At 42.7% G+C, this 18303-nt stretch overlaps 2 protein-coding genes across 2 annotated transcripts; one reads left to right on the top strand and one right to left on the bottom strand.

Moving 5' to 3' along the window:
- Nucleotides 1-4969: 4969 nt before the first annotated feature.
- adob (2-aminoethanethiol (cysteamine) dioxygenase b) lies at nt 4970-8232 on the top strand. The gene has a single exon (XM_079168301.1). It carries the CDS (start codon nt 5242-5244, stop codon nt 5986-5988), a length of 747 nt encoding a protein of 248 aa, XP_079024427.1. The 5' UTR covers nt 4970-5241; the 3' UTR covers nt 5989-8232.
- Nucleotides 8233-10734: 2502 nt separating this feature from the next.
- Nucleotides 10735-12132, bottom strand: LOC306702775 (early growth response protein 2b-like; the record flags this gene model as incomplete). Its single annotated transcript, XM_079168454.1, has 2 exons — nt 10735-11795; nt 11988-12132. The coding sequence occupies 2 exons, from the start codon at nt 12130-12132 to the stop codon at nt 10735-10737; spliced, it is 1206 nt and encodes a 401-aa protein (XP_079024580.1).
- Between the last annotated feature and the right edge of the window lie 6171 nt (nt 12133-18303).

Below are 18303 nucleotides of genomic sequence, written 5' to 3'. Positions count from 1 at the left end.
TGGATAATATGAAGTGTCTTTGATGCCACATAAGAAATTACAAGCAGCTGGAATTTCCTCTGTATCCTTTCGAGGCTATGAAACTTATTTTCTTTCGTGCAAATTGATTTATTTCAAAGCAGCCACATATTGTGCACTGCATTAGCAGGTTTTGTGACTAATTGTTGATGATTCGTAGATGTAGGAAGTTCTTTTTTGACTGGAAGAGCTGGAGAGATATGTTTCCATGCCATCAGTCTATCTTAATTTCCCACGATCGCTTTCACACGCAAATTAGTCTTTGTGACGGGATGGGACAAGCTGCCCTGCATCAGAAAAAAAAATAGGCTGCAAACCTCATGCCTGAAGGCTGCAGGGCCAGGGGGGAGACAGCAGAGTCCTCAGTGCTGAGTGGCGCTCAGGAGATAGATTTACTGTTTCTGCAAGTGTGTCAGATGTGTTTTTCCTCGCTCGTCTCAACACAACAGATACACACTCATTTTAATCTATGCACGCGTCTCAGCTCCGTCTCACAGGCGTAACTGCAACTTGAATCGTTCATTTAGGCTTCAAGTCTTTTTGACAATACTCGTGTAAACGTGAGGTTGATTTCTAATTTTAAAACATACCGTTAGCAGGTAGCTGATAGCCAAAACACACCTTCCAAAACAATCACATTTGGCAAACGGCCCATAGATATGTACAGTTTGTGGTTTTTCCCTCGCTGTGTCTCTGGCGCAGCAGCTTACGGTTGGCGATGCACTCGGCTGTGTTATCACTAGAGGCCCCTATACCGGCCCGGGGGCCAGTTAAGAGTATCGTGAGCAGGAAGTGAATGGCAGGCAATAAAACAACAGACAATAAAAGGTGTTTTCAGAAAGTGTGAGTCAAATGAGCAACCACGGGAGATCCTTGAGCATGCAACCTAACTGGACACCCAAAATATCTTGCAGTCTGCTGCAGCGGGGTGCAACAAATTCACAACTTTATTCATTCAAAGGATACGTTCACATTATTTCAAGTTTGTCTAAAAAGAACATTCAGGCCCCATATGCAGTTAGTTAGTTAGTTAGTTAGTTAGAAACTTCATTGTCTATTGTACTTTATAAGTTACCCACTCGACTGTTGAAGCCTCCTATAACCTCAGATAAACTACTGGATGTATTTTCTTTTCCCAGAATGAGGACTGTGGACAGCAAGCAAACCCTGTTTTTAATGTTGTTATGGGAACCTGACTTTTGTTTTATGACAGACTTGACATCAATGTGACATTAGGACAATTTACAAGACAGCAAACCTCAAAAGAGTCTGTTGGTCTACACACAACAACATACAGAGCTTCTGCTGTTTACTGTTGTGTTATAAATATACACGGTTCTGTGTGTGTGTGTGTGTGTGTGTGTGTGTGTGTGTGTGTGTGTGTGTGGGGCCCGACAGCCTGTTGCAGTGCAATAATTCATCCTGTTTATTTAATTTGGAGGACGTCCTACACAGGGCTTCCACAGTTTGGCTCAACATCAGGTCTAAAAACGTCCGAGGTCTGAATCACGGCGTCTATTTTCAGCCCGCCTTCACTTCCCACTAATAAAAACAAAATGTTGCTTCAGAAGAAATGCAACATCACGCGCAGATTGCACAAACACAAACACAAACACACTCACACACTCACACACTCACAAGGCCCCTGTGTCACATTGTGAGTGGGTGGGTGTCAAACCGATCAGGCTGAAAATTGTGGAGCTGAAGGAGAAGTGAGGAGGTGAGCCGTGTGGGAGCGGGTGACATCTCAAAGGACGGAGAGAGCTGTCTGTGTCCTCATGATCACTAACTCATTTAAGTTATATTTGTATTATTGTGGGTGTTAAAAGGGTCACACTACAACGCGTTATACCTGTAAATAATCCTCATATTTAGTGATTAATACTCTATGATTACGTAAAGGGCCACTTCACTGACTTTATTTTCCAGGGTGGAAGGTACATTTACTCAAATGCATTACTTGAGTACAGTTTTGAGGTACTTGAACTTTACTTGTATTTATTTCCCTTTTCTTTATACTTCTACTCCACTACATTTCACAGGCAAACGTTGTACTTTTTACTCCACAGTACATCTGACAGCTGGAGTTACTTACTAGCATTTAAAATTAAAAACGTTTAATATGCTTATGAAATTAAACACATTGTTAAAGTAAAATATTTCAGATGTCAATGAAATATTAAAGAACATTCACCCACTAAACTTCTCAGATATTTTAATTGAATTAACTGTTTAAGGCTCTTACTTTAGTGACTTTAATTACATTTTGCTGATAAAACATACCTTAAAAGTTGATGTGAGGAGCTTTTAACCGGTTATGAAACAGTCTGAATTTAATACTGATGCCTCTTTATGACCTTACGTAAACAACAACATTAGTGAGAAAATTGGCTATTTCTGTATTGTTATTCTTGATGCTGGTCACCGGGTCAGATACCACGCAAAATCAGATGAAATCATAGGTTCACGAGAAACTCCTTCAGCTCAGACTCCAGCTCAGATCCGGCTTCACTGTACCCTGCAGTCAGAACTCCGGCAGGACGAGGAGAGCTCTTTCCGGGCAAAGTATCTGAATACGTCTCATCAATGCAGAATTTAGGGATGAATAGTCAATCAATTTAAACCATGTTTTTATTCCATCTGTATCACTAATCTCTTTTAATGGGTTTCCATAAGTTAATGTTGTTTGCCCTCAAATAAGTCAATCTCCTAAATGAATTAAATTTGTTGAATTTTGAGTTATTAACTTGAGGTAACAATAAAACAGATTGCTACCCCGACATATAATACCCTCACCATAACCAAGGGTTTCCGTTTCCAACCATAATCATATTGTTTTAGGAACATTATCACTGGACTTGTTCCAAGGTTTTGCAGAATCCTCCAATATGCTGCGGACAATCAGATCACTTTGATCTGAAGAGAAAACACCAGGTCTAATAGGGTCCACGTCACATCAGTTCTCTCACTCCCACTGCTTCCTGTTTCTCTCTGCTTTGATCACAGTAATAAACACAAACAAATCGAAACAGGCCGACAAAATCTCTTTTTCAGGTTGATTTTCGATGAAGTAGGCGGCCATCTCTCTCTTTTTATGAGCATGTGTGGGTGGGTGTTTCCCAGTAGAAAGATGTCCAAATCAACTGCCTACGTCTTTAGAATGAAATGCCAAACACGGATGCCACAACAAGTGAGTCACGCTCACATACATGAGTCATTGTTCATCTTGTGGGGACTTAAGTGAAGTTCTTACCTTCAAGGAAAGCAAAAATCTTAGTGTTTTATTTTACTGATCATTCAGTTGAATCAGTGTGATGGAAAAGCAGGCACCTTTTGACCCCAAACAGCTGGAGAGTTTCACTCCAAAATGTGATGGATAAAGATGACATCCACATCTGGGTGGGGTTATTTTAGGCATTTGTGACCTCTTTAATATAGTTATATTGCATAATACTACATATTATATTGCTGGATTACAATTGTTGATGCATTGAAGTGTTCATCAATTTAAAGTGGCAATCCTTGTGATTTCAGTCCTGGTTGATTTAGAATTTCAATTTGAGTGAAAACAATGAAACTGTGCTGAGAATTCAGGAGTCTGGAGTCTAGTTGTTGAGCCTTAAGTGTTCAGAATTGCAAAGTTTATTTTTTTGTTTACTTTAACTAACTATTTCAGTAGTTTAACCATTAGTCTACATTTAGCTTACTATTTCAACTGTTTATCCATTCAGCTTAGCTAGCTATTTCAACAGTTTAACCTACTTTAAGCTAACTATTTCAACAGTTTATCCATCACTTTAGCTTCTATTTAATCTATCCATTCACTTTAGGTAACTATTTCAACAGTTTAACCTACTTTAAGCTAACTATTTCAACAGTTTAACCTACTTTAAGCTAACTATTTCAGCAGTTTATCCATCACTTTAGCTTCTATTTTATCTATCCATTCACTTTAGCTACCTATTTCAACTGTCCATCCATTCCTTTTAGCTAATTATTTTATCAGTTTAACCTACTTAAGCTAACTATTTCAACTGTCCATCCATTCCTTTTAGCTAACTATTTTGACAGTTGTAAATATTTAGGCTAGCTAAATATTTCAACTGTTTCTTGGTTATTACATCACTTTTAATATGTAGCCCATCCTTGGTTATATGAAGCAATGTGACAAAAATAACAACTATATTTTCAATATTTGAATGAAACATTATTGACAACAGTAGTGATGGCCAACTGATAAAGTCCCACAATGAGACGGCCATTAATTTGTATTATTTAAATATATATTTAAAGAATGATTTAAAGAATCATTGGTTCAGATCTGATTCAAGCAGCAATCAAAGATAGTCTTCACACTGGGTTTAACCAGCATCCGGACACATCATTTGTATGTTTTACCGTTGGTATCTATGACCCACCTTACTCTGCCTCTGATTGGTTAGTCGTTGGGTTAAACAGCGTAAGCCAATCAGAAGTGGTCGTGCCTTTGCCTTCCACGGAAATGTGTCTGGTGCGGACGTGTGTGACAGTTGGTCAAAAATGGCCTTGAAGTCGATATGACTGACCACTTTGAGTCAAATCCCTGTATGAAAATCACGCCCACAGCTTCATACCACCATATATTTTGTTGTGTTGTTTTTCCTCACATGTCCAGAAATGAAAGAAACACGAAGAAAGCACCACACGAAAGAGAAGAAAGCAGACAGCAGGCAATGAACCAAAGAGTAGGACAAAAAGATGAGGTCTCACTCTGTCATAATTTAGGACTCGCACAACGTCATAAAAGCGTGAAGCCTCTGATAGATTGTAGCTTCTACGAATTTAATTACGAATATATTACCCATAGGGTGTGTTCCTAATTGATATAGTGACAGTTATATTAATTTGTCCATCTATTACATTTAAAAAAGTTGTTTTTGTGAAACAAACAAACAGCATTACGTGTGTTTATTTATTTTTAACAGGTACAGGATATCATATTAACGGAAGCTTCATTTAACATTATATTCAATTGCTCAATATAATTTAGTTAATTTGACAATGAATATTGTCATCTAAATTGTACATCTAAACTTGTGTACCCGCTCTGGTAGATATTGTCATTTTTCATACGAGGAAAGACTGTCTGCGGGGTGAGTCATCTTATTAATAGACGATCTTTGTCGTTAGCTACAGGGCTACCGCTAAAGTGGAGACCGGACTGCGGCCGTTCCTCGCTCCGGTATGATGCCAGGTGACAGCAACATGACCTCCATCGTTCAGAGAATAGCTCGGCAGGCTCTCGTCACCTTCAGGAGCCCGCCCCGGGTCGGCGAGGAGGCCGCTAAGTCTTTCCTGGAGAACCAGAGCAAACTGAGAAGTCTGATGACGGAAGTGCGAGCGATGGACCTGAAGCTGGCCCCGCGGAGAGGAGGAGGCGACGGCAGCAGCAGCAGCTCGCCCGGCGGCGTGTCCCCTCCGGTCACCTACATGCACATCTGCGAGACGGACCAGTTCAGCATGGGGGTGTTTCTGCTGAAAAGCGGCGCCTCCATCCCGCTGCACGACCACCCGGGCATGCACGGCATGCTCAAAGTCATGTACGGCAAGGTCAGGATCAGCTGCTTCGACCGACTGGAGCGACCGGCCGGCGGCAGCGCGCAGGCAGCAGAGGTAGGCGCTCTGCGGCGCTCCGTGCTTTGCTCCATCGACGAGTACACGGAGGAGAGCGGCCCGTGTGTCCTCTCACCCGACCGGGACAACCTCCACCGGATCGACGCGGTGGACGGTCCGACGGCGTTCATGGACATACTGGCCCCGCCGTACGATCCGGACGACGGCAGAGACTGTCACTACTACAAGGTCCTGACAGAAGCGGAGGTTAAACTCACAGAGCAGAAGGACAAGGAGGTCTGGCTCATGGAGATCTCACAGCCCCCGGACTTCTGGTGCGGAGGGGAGCCGTACCCGGGCCCGGAGGTCTGCCTCTGATCCATCGGACTGACCTGCAGCCGCACAATCTTTCCTTTTTCTCGGGCTGGTCTGGTTTATGCACCCTGTAGTGGCACGAGGCCGGGGACTTTTGGACTTTGGTTGGACAAACAGCGCTCAGTGAAGGGTCACTTCAAACCACGAATCCACGTGAAGACTATTGTGAACAGTTCCTGTAGAGAAACCACAGCACAACACTAGGTCACCTTATTGTAAACAGTGCTGCCCTGCAATGGCGAACACCTGTAACTCTTGTTTTCCAAAGGTGAAATATAATGAATCAAGTTCGTACTGTGACCCCTCTCTGTGTCTGTTTTTAAGGATATTATGAGCGGAGAAGCAGCTACAGGAGTTGAGTAATCTTACTACTATTATAATTTTCAGATATTTCTTTTGACCCCTCCCAGAAAGGGAACGCAATCAATTTATTTTGTGATGCATTTGTTTCTAGTCCCTAATTCTCTGATGTTATCCACGTTTGGCACTGTAGTCTCTAAAACATCTCAGATCAAATGGGAGAAGATGTTTGAGTCTGCAGGTGTTGATGAGCTGTAACAAGGGAAGGAGAGGACTTGCGAGGTGTTGAGGTCACATGTTGTCACCTCCTTTTATCTCCTAAAGAGTTCCATCACACTCTGGCTTTATCTGCTGGATTTAGTTTAATTAAAGGTGGTATCATTGTGTGAAGCATATCGCCAATCAGCTGGAGGGTTAAAAAAAAAAAAAAGCACCAACAGTGGAGGCCTCTGAGAGGTACGTTTGCAGGAGAAACGCCAAGAAATGACAAATTGATGATGTGCAGGGCTCTAATGCTGCGTTCAAGAGGAGTCAGGAAGTCTGCTGCTTGCATGTTTGGTCGACGTTTGTGCTTCAGGTTTCGACTCTAAAATGGAAATTTGGAGACGACTTCTGATCACTTTGCGCATCACACAGCAATCCTTTTTTGTATAACCTTTTAAATACACAACATTTCAACTCTCAGTATTGCATGAAGTACTTGCTTCTGTCAGAAAGATAATGGTGTTTATTAATAACGTGCAGTCATACTAACAGTTGCCGTCTGTTGCATGAGGCATGCATGCATTTTTCTCCCCACGCTTCCAGCACCGAAACATAATCTTGAGTTATAATCTACTTGTTTGGAATTCCAGACTTCTGACTGCGTCTTGAATTCAGCATTAGTAATAAGTGTGTCCCACCCTGAGCTGAGCTGAGTTGCCTCTGTGGAAGTTGCCCGAGACCAAAGAGGGACTTGTGTCCGTGTGTTTCTAATCGTCTTCCTGCTTTGTGGCGTTTGTTCCAGTCGCATTAACAACTCAATCTTCAGGTCTCTTTTCGAAGACTCAAATATATCCGCCGGTTTATTTTTGCATTGTGTTTGATCCTCAGGACTGTTTGTGATTTGCATATAGCTGACTGATCTTCAGGAGACTGTTTTAAAGTGAACTAAAAAGCTTCTCAGCACAAAGTGTGAACTGTGTGTTACCACATCTGAAAAAGAGAGGTTTTCACTATTTCACAATTTATGTTGGAATGAATCAGGAATGCGAGGGTTTGGGTTCATAATCATGTTTATAGAATGAACATGAGCTCATTTCCAGCTCGGCAGTGAAGCTTAAAGTAACGATGTGGTTCAAGAAAGAGGTTTCATTCAAGTTTGCACTACTGAAAAATGATGCTTTTCCTGAAACTAGTGGTTGCAAGACAGTAAAGCACTTATAGATAAACTAAAATCTCTGCAACGTTTTGAAGAATGGGACCGTTTGAAATGTGTTGTCATGCATTTGGGATAACTTTAAGAAAACCTGTCGGGAGTTGCTGCAAGATGTTGATTTTTGCGAGCAGTGAATAAGACTCGTGTGCTAAATGTTGTATCGCTGTGGGAATAAAGGCTGTATGGGCGACACGTCTTCTCAGCTGATGTTTCATCAACTGAGCCGAGTCCAGAATCTTGATTGTGGGTTAAATGATCGGCAACTGTATCGATGTGTTTTGCCTGTAATGAAGGTTTTCGTATAAAATGTGCTGTTTATTTTGCCAAAAACACGTCTGTGTCATTTGCTTCAGGATGTGATGAAGTGTGAAGAAAAAGCAGCATGATGACTTTCGATACATTTTATTTTATTTGACATGATTTGATGAAACTCGTGGCGTTGCTCTGAAACAAAATCAACTGAATCAAGTTGGTGACCTATATTTTTAATAAAAGGCACCGAGCGCTCCTTTAGCAGGTTGATGAAGCTCTGTGTGACTGAAGGGAAAGTATTTGTGTCTTTGTTATGATTTTAAAGAGTCTTAAATGGAAAAAAATGTCTTTCAAATTGTCTTTTAACTTCATCCTACAGTTTTGTTTTAAAGAGTTTTGGTGTTTTCCTAACACTTTTGCAAAGATATGTAAACTTCTCTGCATACTGTTCATATACGTTGCAGAGTATTTTATACACATACCTAAAATAGAATTTGAATGTGCGTGTTCAAGTAGCTTATAGTTTCAAAGGTTGCTGCTGACAAGAAAAGCTCAACCTCATGATCCATTTAGTAGCTGGTGTGCAGCAGAGAGAGTTTCAAACATGTATGAGAAATTAAAAGGAATTGTAGATGAATTTGAACATTTACAATTCCCTGACAAGTGGGCGAACACCGTCTGCCCGTGGAAGGGGATGTGACCAAAAGCTCCAGAAGAGCCTCTAAATATACGTTTGTGCCGAAATAAAGAGGAGGAATCGCAGGCAGCCACGACAACTTGACAAGTCAACGTTTATTTGCATCGACAAGAAGCGTCAGCCCAGCAGAACAAAAGCTTTAGTGCTCCACTTGTTTGCATAAAAATGATAAAACACAAAGACAACTTTTATTTTTCCAGTGAGTCTCTCTCTCTCTCTCTCTCTCTCTCTCTCTCTCTCTCTCTCTCTCTCTCTCTCTCTCTCTCTCTCTCTCTCCATCTCACATCATTCATCAGGTAGAAACGCGGGTTGAATTTTTACAAGTATCAAGTGCATACACCTGGAAATACAAAATCTAACCATAAAGAAACAGATTATCAGGCTACAATCTCATAAAATCCCAACATGTGCCATAAACTAATGTTAATGCATGTCACTCTTTCAACATTTCTTATATGATACAAAATACAGGTTTTAAAAAAGCTTCATTTTGCTGCATCTAGCCAACGACAATTTCACTGAGTTCCCACTTTCGCCTCCGCCCTGATTTGTGATGTCACAATATCTCTTGGGTGTTCTCACGACATCACTTCAAATTAACTCGCTCCCTCATCTCCTTACTCCCGACAAGCATATATATATTTTCAAAGGTGCTAAATTTGAAATTCAGAGCATTTCTGTTGCCTCCACACGGCTCTCAACATGGCGGCGGTTCGCAGCTAACAGCGCAAACAACAGCGACAGCGCTGATGGAGCTGACCATGTTGATGTGAGGGGTAACGCATCAACCTGGAGGAGCTCCTGCATTCAGCTGCAACCACCGTTTGAGCGCCACGCGGAGCTACGGCCGTGAGCTAACCAGCGGGGCAGGCTCACATGCACAAACATGCACTAAAGAATATGTAAACAAATCACAGAGAAGCTCCGATTACAACACACACACAGAGAGACTTCCTTCTCTGCTCAGGTAGACATTACTCCACTCTGTATTTACATAGCTAATCGTTTGCTGCTTAAATAATGCTCTGAATGTCGTATAGAGAACCTTTAAATATTGTGCACCAGGGACACTAAAATAGAGAATGTAATTTATGTTTGGCATCTGTTTTTTGTGTTAACATCAACATTTTGCATCCATGGTGACATAGATTAGTCCATTTAGATAAATAAGCATCATAGCCAATTTAGTATCACATTACAAAACGTATTGCGTGTATCTGTCTCATAAACCCTGCAACACATCTTTTAACTTTAATATGATAAATATTGAACATTGATGACGTCGCTACTACTTAACAGTGCAGAAGAACATGTGAGGATTTCCAGCTTGCAATTAAATTAGTGGAGATGGGATGAAGACTGAATTACATTTTGCCTCACGCTGAAACCAAAATGCTGAGAAGAGAAATTCTTCATGTAGATGATTTTGGGAGTAGGTTGTTGAAAAACTGTTGTACACAGTTTAAATGAGGGCCCAAACACCCCCTCTGATACCACAGTGACTTATTGTATTTGTTCTAAGATTACCAGATTGTGTGCATTAGACTGCAGTTGAAACCAAACCACAGCTGGTTAAACTCCTGCATCGGTCAGCTGACCTGCAGCATTTTGGTCTCATGTTTGCAGCCTGGATTGTAATTGAATCCCTGAGAATATGAAGCATGTAGACAGTCGACATGCTTTGCCACAGAGCACTAAAATGAGCTGTAGCAGCTGGTCACACTGTGTTTTAAAGAAGCACACCAACTGTTATCGTTTAAAGTGTAAACCAAAGTCCATTTACAATTTAACACCACAATGTCCATCTTTGTTTGTGTGTATGACTGTCTCTGTTAATAATCTGAACCACTGACTGATGATTGAGGAATTATGTTTTAGTTAATGTGATAAATAACGACGGCATGGCCAAACTCTGGTCCCTGATTCTCCCTGATGTGCTTCCAAAGAGATTTCTTCCACCTCTTGACTAAATAAACTACAAGGTACTCTTTTGGCTGACAGACTGTGGCCGGAGCCGATCCACTGGTCATGTTCAGATTCAGAAAGTTCCCATTCAGCAGCATCGGGCCGTGCGCGATGAGGATTAGGACGCTGAGGATTTCTTCTCCTTCTGCCGGAGGTGAATCTTCATGTGCCTCCTCCTCTCGTCACTCCGGGCGAACTTCCTCCCGCACTGGTCACAGGAGAAGGGTTTCTCCCCGGTGTGCGTGCGGATGTGGGTGGTGAGGTGGTCGCTGCGGCTGAAGTTCCTCATGCAGATGCGGCATTGGAATGGTTTGTGGCCCGTGTGGATGCGCAGGTGTCGGCTCAGCTCGTCCGACCGGGAGAACCTGCGATCGCAGTTCTCAGCCGGGCACGGGTACGGCCTCTGGTGGACCGGCGTCTTGCTCGGCCGGTTCGGGTACTTCCTGGGTCTCAGGATCGGCCTAAGAGGGAGGCTTTGGTGGCTGGGGAAGGCGGCGGCCATGGGACCTTCGGCCGCAGGTGAGGGCGCACCGAGCGTAAAGTTCCTGATGGTGTTGAGAGGAGTTAGAGGCGGAGGCACCCTGAGGGTGTCTAGCGGGTACGGGAGGGATTTCCTCTCTGGGAAAGCCGCCTGGATATCTCTTTGACAGCTCTGCTGGTAGAAGCCTCCGTACTCGGGCATGATAGACAGCAGTGCGGCGCCGTCTACGGTCGATTTAGGCGCAGGGTTGTAGGTCGGAGGCGGGTGGTAGGACACAGAGCAGGTGGACGTCGACAGGTACCCCCCCGCCGACTGGTCCTGGTACATGTCCCCGCTGCAGGAGTAGGAAGGGGCCGGGTGAGGGTGAGGGTGAGGGTGAGGGTGAGGATGAGGGTGAGGATGAGGATGATGATGGGGGGGCACGTACATGCTGATGTCCGGATGGCCGTGCGCCATGGTACAGTCCCCCGCGTCAAGATCTGGCGATCTTGAACACGACGCAGACACCGGGGAGGCGATGTCAGCGCTGATCACGTTGATGACCTGCCTCGGTGTCCACGCTTCTCCTGCGCCTCTGGAGTCCACCGAGAACTTGCCAGTAAACGCCACTGGGTGCGTGCGTAAAGTTGCCACGTACTGCGCCAAGTCCCCGTAGCAAGGCAGCTCAGGTGCGCTCTTCCCCTCGAACAGAAGGGTATCTAAAATATGTAGAAAAGTACACTCGGTTAGAATGCAACAAAACGAGCATATCATCTCATGACACGGGTGTCTTCTTACACCCAACACTTCACCATCATTTGTTTAAACATTTTGGAGCAATTCAAATTAGAATGTTGTACTTTCACCCAGACCTCCATCCACACCTCAGGACAAATGACACAACATCTTACCGCTTTCATTCTCTTCATGTTCTTCTTCCCCTACAGCCTCCTCTTTAAAAACAATCGACCCCTCCGCTGAGTACACATCTCTAGGAATACTATCTACAAGACTGCTGAGAGATACAAAAACTTCATTCGCTATTTTAGCAGTCATCCTGGAGATCAGGCGGTTTAGACTAATTCCAGGAAATATTTTGGTCCATTTTTCTCTCAAACATTTGGTCTGTTCAGCCCGTCATCTCTTGTAAACAGCTCCTGAATGCTGCAGTAAGGTTATAAAGGGAATCGCTGGGTGTCCCGGCACGTCATTCACCAAGTATGGACTTGGGTTTGAAAAAAAAGAAAGAAGAAGAGGGAACTCCAGAAATAGGATTGGTGGAGCTCGCCGTGACAAAACGTGGAAACAATAAAAAATACATGTGGAAGTTTAACTAAATAAAAAAAGGGGGGGGGGGGGGGTGAATTTTCTTTTTTTTTATTCTATCACAGTAATCATCACGTGCTCCGTGCTGCCCTCAGACACGTAAAGGAGGAGAAAAAAAACCTCCATCATTCGGAATTCCGGTCACTCTCTCCATAAAAGGATTCTCCGGTGAGGTGAGAGGATCTGGGTCTGCTTATATGGCTGGTATCCGGGTAAAACTGTGTTGCTTTGTTTTGTCTTTGTGCCAGCTGAGCCCACACACTGACAGCACAGACCCATTTGTTTTCTCTCTTGCCTTGTCAGGAACAGATTTCTGCTCTGACTGAGTCTTGCTATTGTTGGCCTGCCGAGATAGATGGGGTGATTAGTGACAAGAACAAGAAGCTGGTTCCTCTTGGTGGTGTCCCCATGTTTAGTGGTTTAGTCTAGTTTTAATGATGTTAGGCACATATGTGCAGTAGACATATGTGTTAAAAGAAAGCTGCAGCTGCAACAGACATCAAATCCACTTCATACACAAGTATTTCCTACAAAATCACATTTTAACATCACAATCTTTGAAAAGACAGGAACCTTAAAAAAAGAAAGTACCAATATTGTTTATCTTTACGTGATCACAGGTATCTCAGGTATCACAGGTATCTCATTCACATCTATGTTTTGAGTAATGCATTATTTTAGTTAAAGGTACATTGCGCTGATTTCTAACATCAACAACTAGGTTAAATTAAGAATGTAGCACTGGTTAAGCTAATGTGGCCTGGAGCCTCTAGCGTGCAGCAGAAGTGAGCATCGGGCTACAGAGTTCTGGTTAGCTCACTTCTTTCTTACTCCACTCCTCCACATTTTTTTACTTTTCACACTTCAGACCCAGCTGATGCTGACTCAAGTGACATCACTTGAGGACATTCGGGGACTTCACACTAAAGGCTTTATAGTACTATTAACATATGCAGTACTCTCCCACACCTGGAAACATGAGCTTTGTGGAGCTCATGAAATCAGATCAGACAAATCCTCAGAGGATAAACTTCACAAGCTTTCCTTTGGACGGGAGAAGGATGTGAAAGACGGAATGCTTTTAGACGTTTGCAGTGTAAACAGAACATATTTAAATCTGTTTGATTTGTTGAATAGCTGATTAAAGAGCTGATGAAGCTGAAGCCTTCTGCTGCATCACTGAGCTGCGGAGACGAACACAGCGAGCAGGAGGACCGCAGCTCCTCCAGCCTTTTGAACGCCCACAGTTACAAAAATGTTGGTGTGTATTGTCGTTGTGTGGCGAGCCGCCCACCCTGTGGCAGATGGGGGTTTGGCCACTCCACGCGCACACACACACACACAAACACACACTGCAATGAACAGGCTCAGAAACCAAATACACACACTTAGAAAACACACACTTTCTCACAGGCACAAACACTCCCACATGCACACGCACACACACAAATACCCAGTTTCAACTGCTCTCAATGTAACTCTCTCTCTCTCACACACACATACATGCTTTCATTTGTCCTGTAACAAATATACACACCAACACACACACACTTTCTCTGTCAAAATCTGATGAACAAACACACACAAACCCACCCACACACACACAATCTTTCTTTTTCCTCTCTCCACACACACACACACACACACACACACACACAACACACACACACACACACACACACACATACACACACACACACTGCTCCATTGGGACGGTGCCCTGCTTCCACCCTTCGCCCACGCTCCTCCGGGCCGCCGAGGCTCTGGGGGGTTGTTGGTTTTGTGTTTGGTGGCTCGGGGTGTCAGCCGGGGGTCCGGCGGCTCGGCAGGCCCCACCACGCCGATTAATCATCTGTCATCTGCAGTTTTTGTTAATATGGATCTTTGTCTTCGTCCTCAAACGACGCTTGGGTCGGGCCGGCCGGCCTGCTTGCCGCCTGCCGCCCCCCCCTTTTCCATTTTTACAACCGAAAAACAACAAAAAACAACCGAACTGCCTCTTTCTGTGGCTTTCTTTCTCCAAGTCGAAGGTTTCATGCCGTCATCTGCTGCTCCAAAGAAATGTGTGACCCTGGAGACCTCGTATTGACACCTGACTTTTGACTTTTGTAGCATCAAAGATACCGGAGCAGTAACAAAACAATAGGTTACTTTTCTCTTCCTTCCTAATGAGGAAATGTGATGATTTGTCCCTCAACTTTGACACAGTCCTGGAAGTTTTCACAATTTGTCTAATGCTAACTGCTGCTAGCTGCTTCGCGCAGTATTCCACGTTGTAATGCACGTCTTGAGACTCAATAAAAGCATCTTTGTAACATCAAGCCCACTTAGAGTCATCAAATCCTTTCCTTCGGTCTTTGACTACATTTTTGTTGCCTTTATTTTAAACTGTCCGTTTGTTCATTTATTATTTTAAAAGGGCCAGAAATGTGAGTTCTAGACGTTTCAAACCTGATCTTACAAATATTAATTTCATAATTTCTTCTTTGCTGCATGCAGCAACCCAGTTCCTCCAAATGGATCAATATAGTTTCATCCTTATTTCCGCTTTTATAGACTTTTATTTTGTATTTTTATAGACGAGCGAATAGTTATCTATGGTTTGGATGCACAAAGTACATTAAATACTTCTCTGGAAAATAAATCCCTGTTCTCTAAAACATGACCCCGTCACGTTGACCTTTTTGTCAACAGAAGACGCTCAGAGTTTACACAAACAGTCATCTGAATGTTCTGCTATACCGTTGGTATCACGATAAAGGCGTTTAGTTTGTTAAATGGTGGATGACTCTTTTTTGACTCTTTGAGTGGACTTTTGAAGGACAAACTGCTCCTTCATCCTGCAGCACAAGTTGGATTTAAAATCAATCGTCAGATGATGCAAAACTACGAGTAAATATTTGTTAAATGATCCACCGAGGCCTGAAAGTACCTGATAATCTTATATAACACTACGTTGCGTTCAACCCGTAGGTGTTGTTTGGTTTGGAGAGGGGAAACTCTCGGGCCGGTTTGTCCGTTTGGATAACACACAAAGCACCATAAATCACTCTGATGTTTTGAACTCGTAGGTGTCGCTCACATTTCTGATACTGGGGTGAAATACTTGATCAACCTGCACATGATTCAGGGTTGTAGAGGTTTTGGCGATTGAACCCTCTAACCAAGCCGTCAATAGCAGCATTGCATATTCATGGGAAATGTATTGACTGCTGAGTGTCGGATAATAGACACGCACGTCAATGAGCGCGGGGCTGCGGTGAATGGCTCGGACACCGTCTCTGGGACCCAGAATATGTCTTCAGTTGCTCTCAGAGCTCGTCGACTGATATCAAACGAGCATAATTAGCTTTCTGAAGGTTTCAAATCAATTTAGCTGTTCATGAAGCCAAAGAAACAACAGACGAAATAATTCCTGCTGTGTTGAGCCAGAGCATTTAAAACTGACTCGTTGGGCCTCGTCCATACAAAATAGAATTTAAACACTGTGACTATATTCATCGTTGGGTTGCAGAAGCAAATCATTTAACAAAACTAGTGCAGCATCACCACAGTATGTTTTGCACTATACTAACTAACATATAGAGAATTATGCGCTTATTCATCAAAAAAGGCATGAAAACAAAGGAAATGTTGGCAAAATATAAACGTGAAAGCAGGAACAATAATCAGACAGCAAATACAGAAGTGTTGCAGAACTGCAATTAACTACATTTACTTTTCAAATTTCAAATCAAAGTTGCTTTTACCAGCAAAATGTTTGACATTGCTGCTCTCACAATAATCTCAGATATAAGATTCAACCAGAAGATTTCAATTCAAATGCATTTCATTTGAACTATATTTACTAATCCACACAAAATCCATCTCCAAGCTGTTCAACCCACAGTCAACTTAGGGATCAAACTAACCATCATTTTCATTGTATGTGTTCGTGATTATTTTCTCGATGAATCAATAAATGTTTTGTCTATTAGAGATAAAATCCACACCCAGAGCCTGAGCCAAAGATTTACTACATAAAAAACTAATCCTCACATTTAAGAAGCTGGAACTGGAGGATGCTTGTTCGGAAAATTGACCGAAATGATTCAACCACTAAAACAATGGCAGAATTTCCTGGGGACCAACTCAATCGATGAATCGACTGATCGTTTTGGCTCCCCAGTAAATGAAATGTCCACAATTTGCAATTTAAAGTGGCATCTAATCTTGAAGTTTAGGCCTTTTGTTGACTCCTGGTATCAAGCCTCAATCTACTTCCCTCAGAAAACACACCATAGCTACACAGAATCAGCATATTTAATAAAGCTTACGACCAGAGAAGAAAGCCTTTTACAAATACCATTGACTACCACTAAATATTTCCCTTTTGAAAAAGCTACTTCCGTGTTTATCTTGTAGAAAGCTAAAGACCGAAAATTGTGATCGTTGATTGTATTTGACTTTTCTGTTTTCCAGGTGTTTGAGCTGTTATTTAGACGTGTTTATCTTCATCACACACAAACACATAAATCCTCTCATACGAAATGATGTAAACACAAAAAATGAATAATCAGATGGTAAAGTAGAGCATCAGGAGACACAGAACGGCCAATATGAACAGAATTCAAATCCTGAAAAGAAGTGATGTTTCAATGAAGCTAATTATCATCAAGAAGGTCCGAGTTAAACTAGTTGGTATCCCTCCACTATCTCCCAGCTTATGTGACAAAAGAGCAAACTCACTTTAAAACCTGCAGTGAAGAGAAATCCTCCTTGTCCTCCTTGTCCGGCGGGCCTCCTCCTCGCTCTCCAGAGAGATGGAGGGATGGGTGGAGAAAGAGAAAGACAACGTAGAGGGGGACGACGGAGAGGGATCGGAGACGCTTCTTGAGATGAATGAAGACCGACGTTTGTCGCTCGGTTCACAAAGTTACCCGCTCTGGATTTCTGGCTCGCCCCCGGAAAGGGTCATCATCACCCGGGGTCTGAGTGGGCTGCCAATGACAAAAAGAGAGAGAGAGAGAGAGAGAGAGAGAGAGAGAGAGAGAGTAGGGGGGCAAACAATACAATTGTTCCCACCTCACTTTGTTTCCACCCTCGCAGTTAAAATTGTTATGGTAATGAAGTGGATTTTTTGCTGGACAGCAGATTGTAACAGAGAGATGTTTCTTTGACTGGAAGTGGAGGCCGGAGGTGTTCGAGGAGCTGCTGCTGCTCTGGACACGATGATGATGATGTGTAGAAACACTCTAAATACTAGAAGCAGTGGTGGAAGAAGGATTGAGATCCTTTACTTTAGTAAAAGTACAAATACCACACTGCAACACACTGCTGCATTAATGTGTGTGTTGCACTTTACTGCTGTAGATGTTCTTTCTGCATTTATATACTGTTTCAAAGTTTATTCTACAATATTGCATCATATTCTACAAAACCACGTATCTCTAAAGAGCTCAGAGAAACAGTTCGGTTATTGAGCTTCAGGAGAACCTAAAGGAACACTTCATCCTTTCAGTTTGCACACATTCTAAATCAACACACCTGGAGAGACGTGGTTTCACTGGACAGGAAGGTGATGAAAACTAATCTGAAAAGTAACTACAGCTGACAGACAAATAGTAGTGGAGTAAAAATACTCTGAGTAGAGGTATAAAGTGCAGTACTTACACCACTGCCAAAATGTTACAGATCCTCCGTTTTTTAAGATTAAGAGTATATTCCAAAGGACACTTAATTAATGAATGGTTGTTGTTGTATATCTTAAGTATTTGTGCTTCTTAGTTTGAGGAACATGTATTTTGTTGTGTCTGCGTGCCACTATGAGTTGTGAGCTCCTGCAGCTCACTTAACAATAGGTATTGTTGTGGGTTTATCTGTATAGTTTGTATGTAACTTAACTAGGATAATAATTTACTT

Source organism: Pholis gunnellus (assembly GCF_910591455.1).
Source record: "Pholis gunnellus genome assembly, chromosome: 11".
Classification (NCBI taxonomy): domain Eukaryota; kingdom Metazoa; phylum Chordata; class Actinopteri; order Perciformes; family Pholidae; genus Pholis; species Pholis gunnellus.
This window is presented reverse-complemented; position numbering and strand designations above follow the sequence as displayed.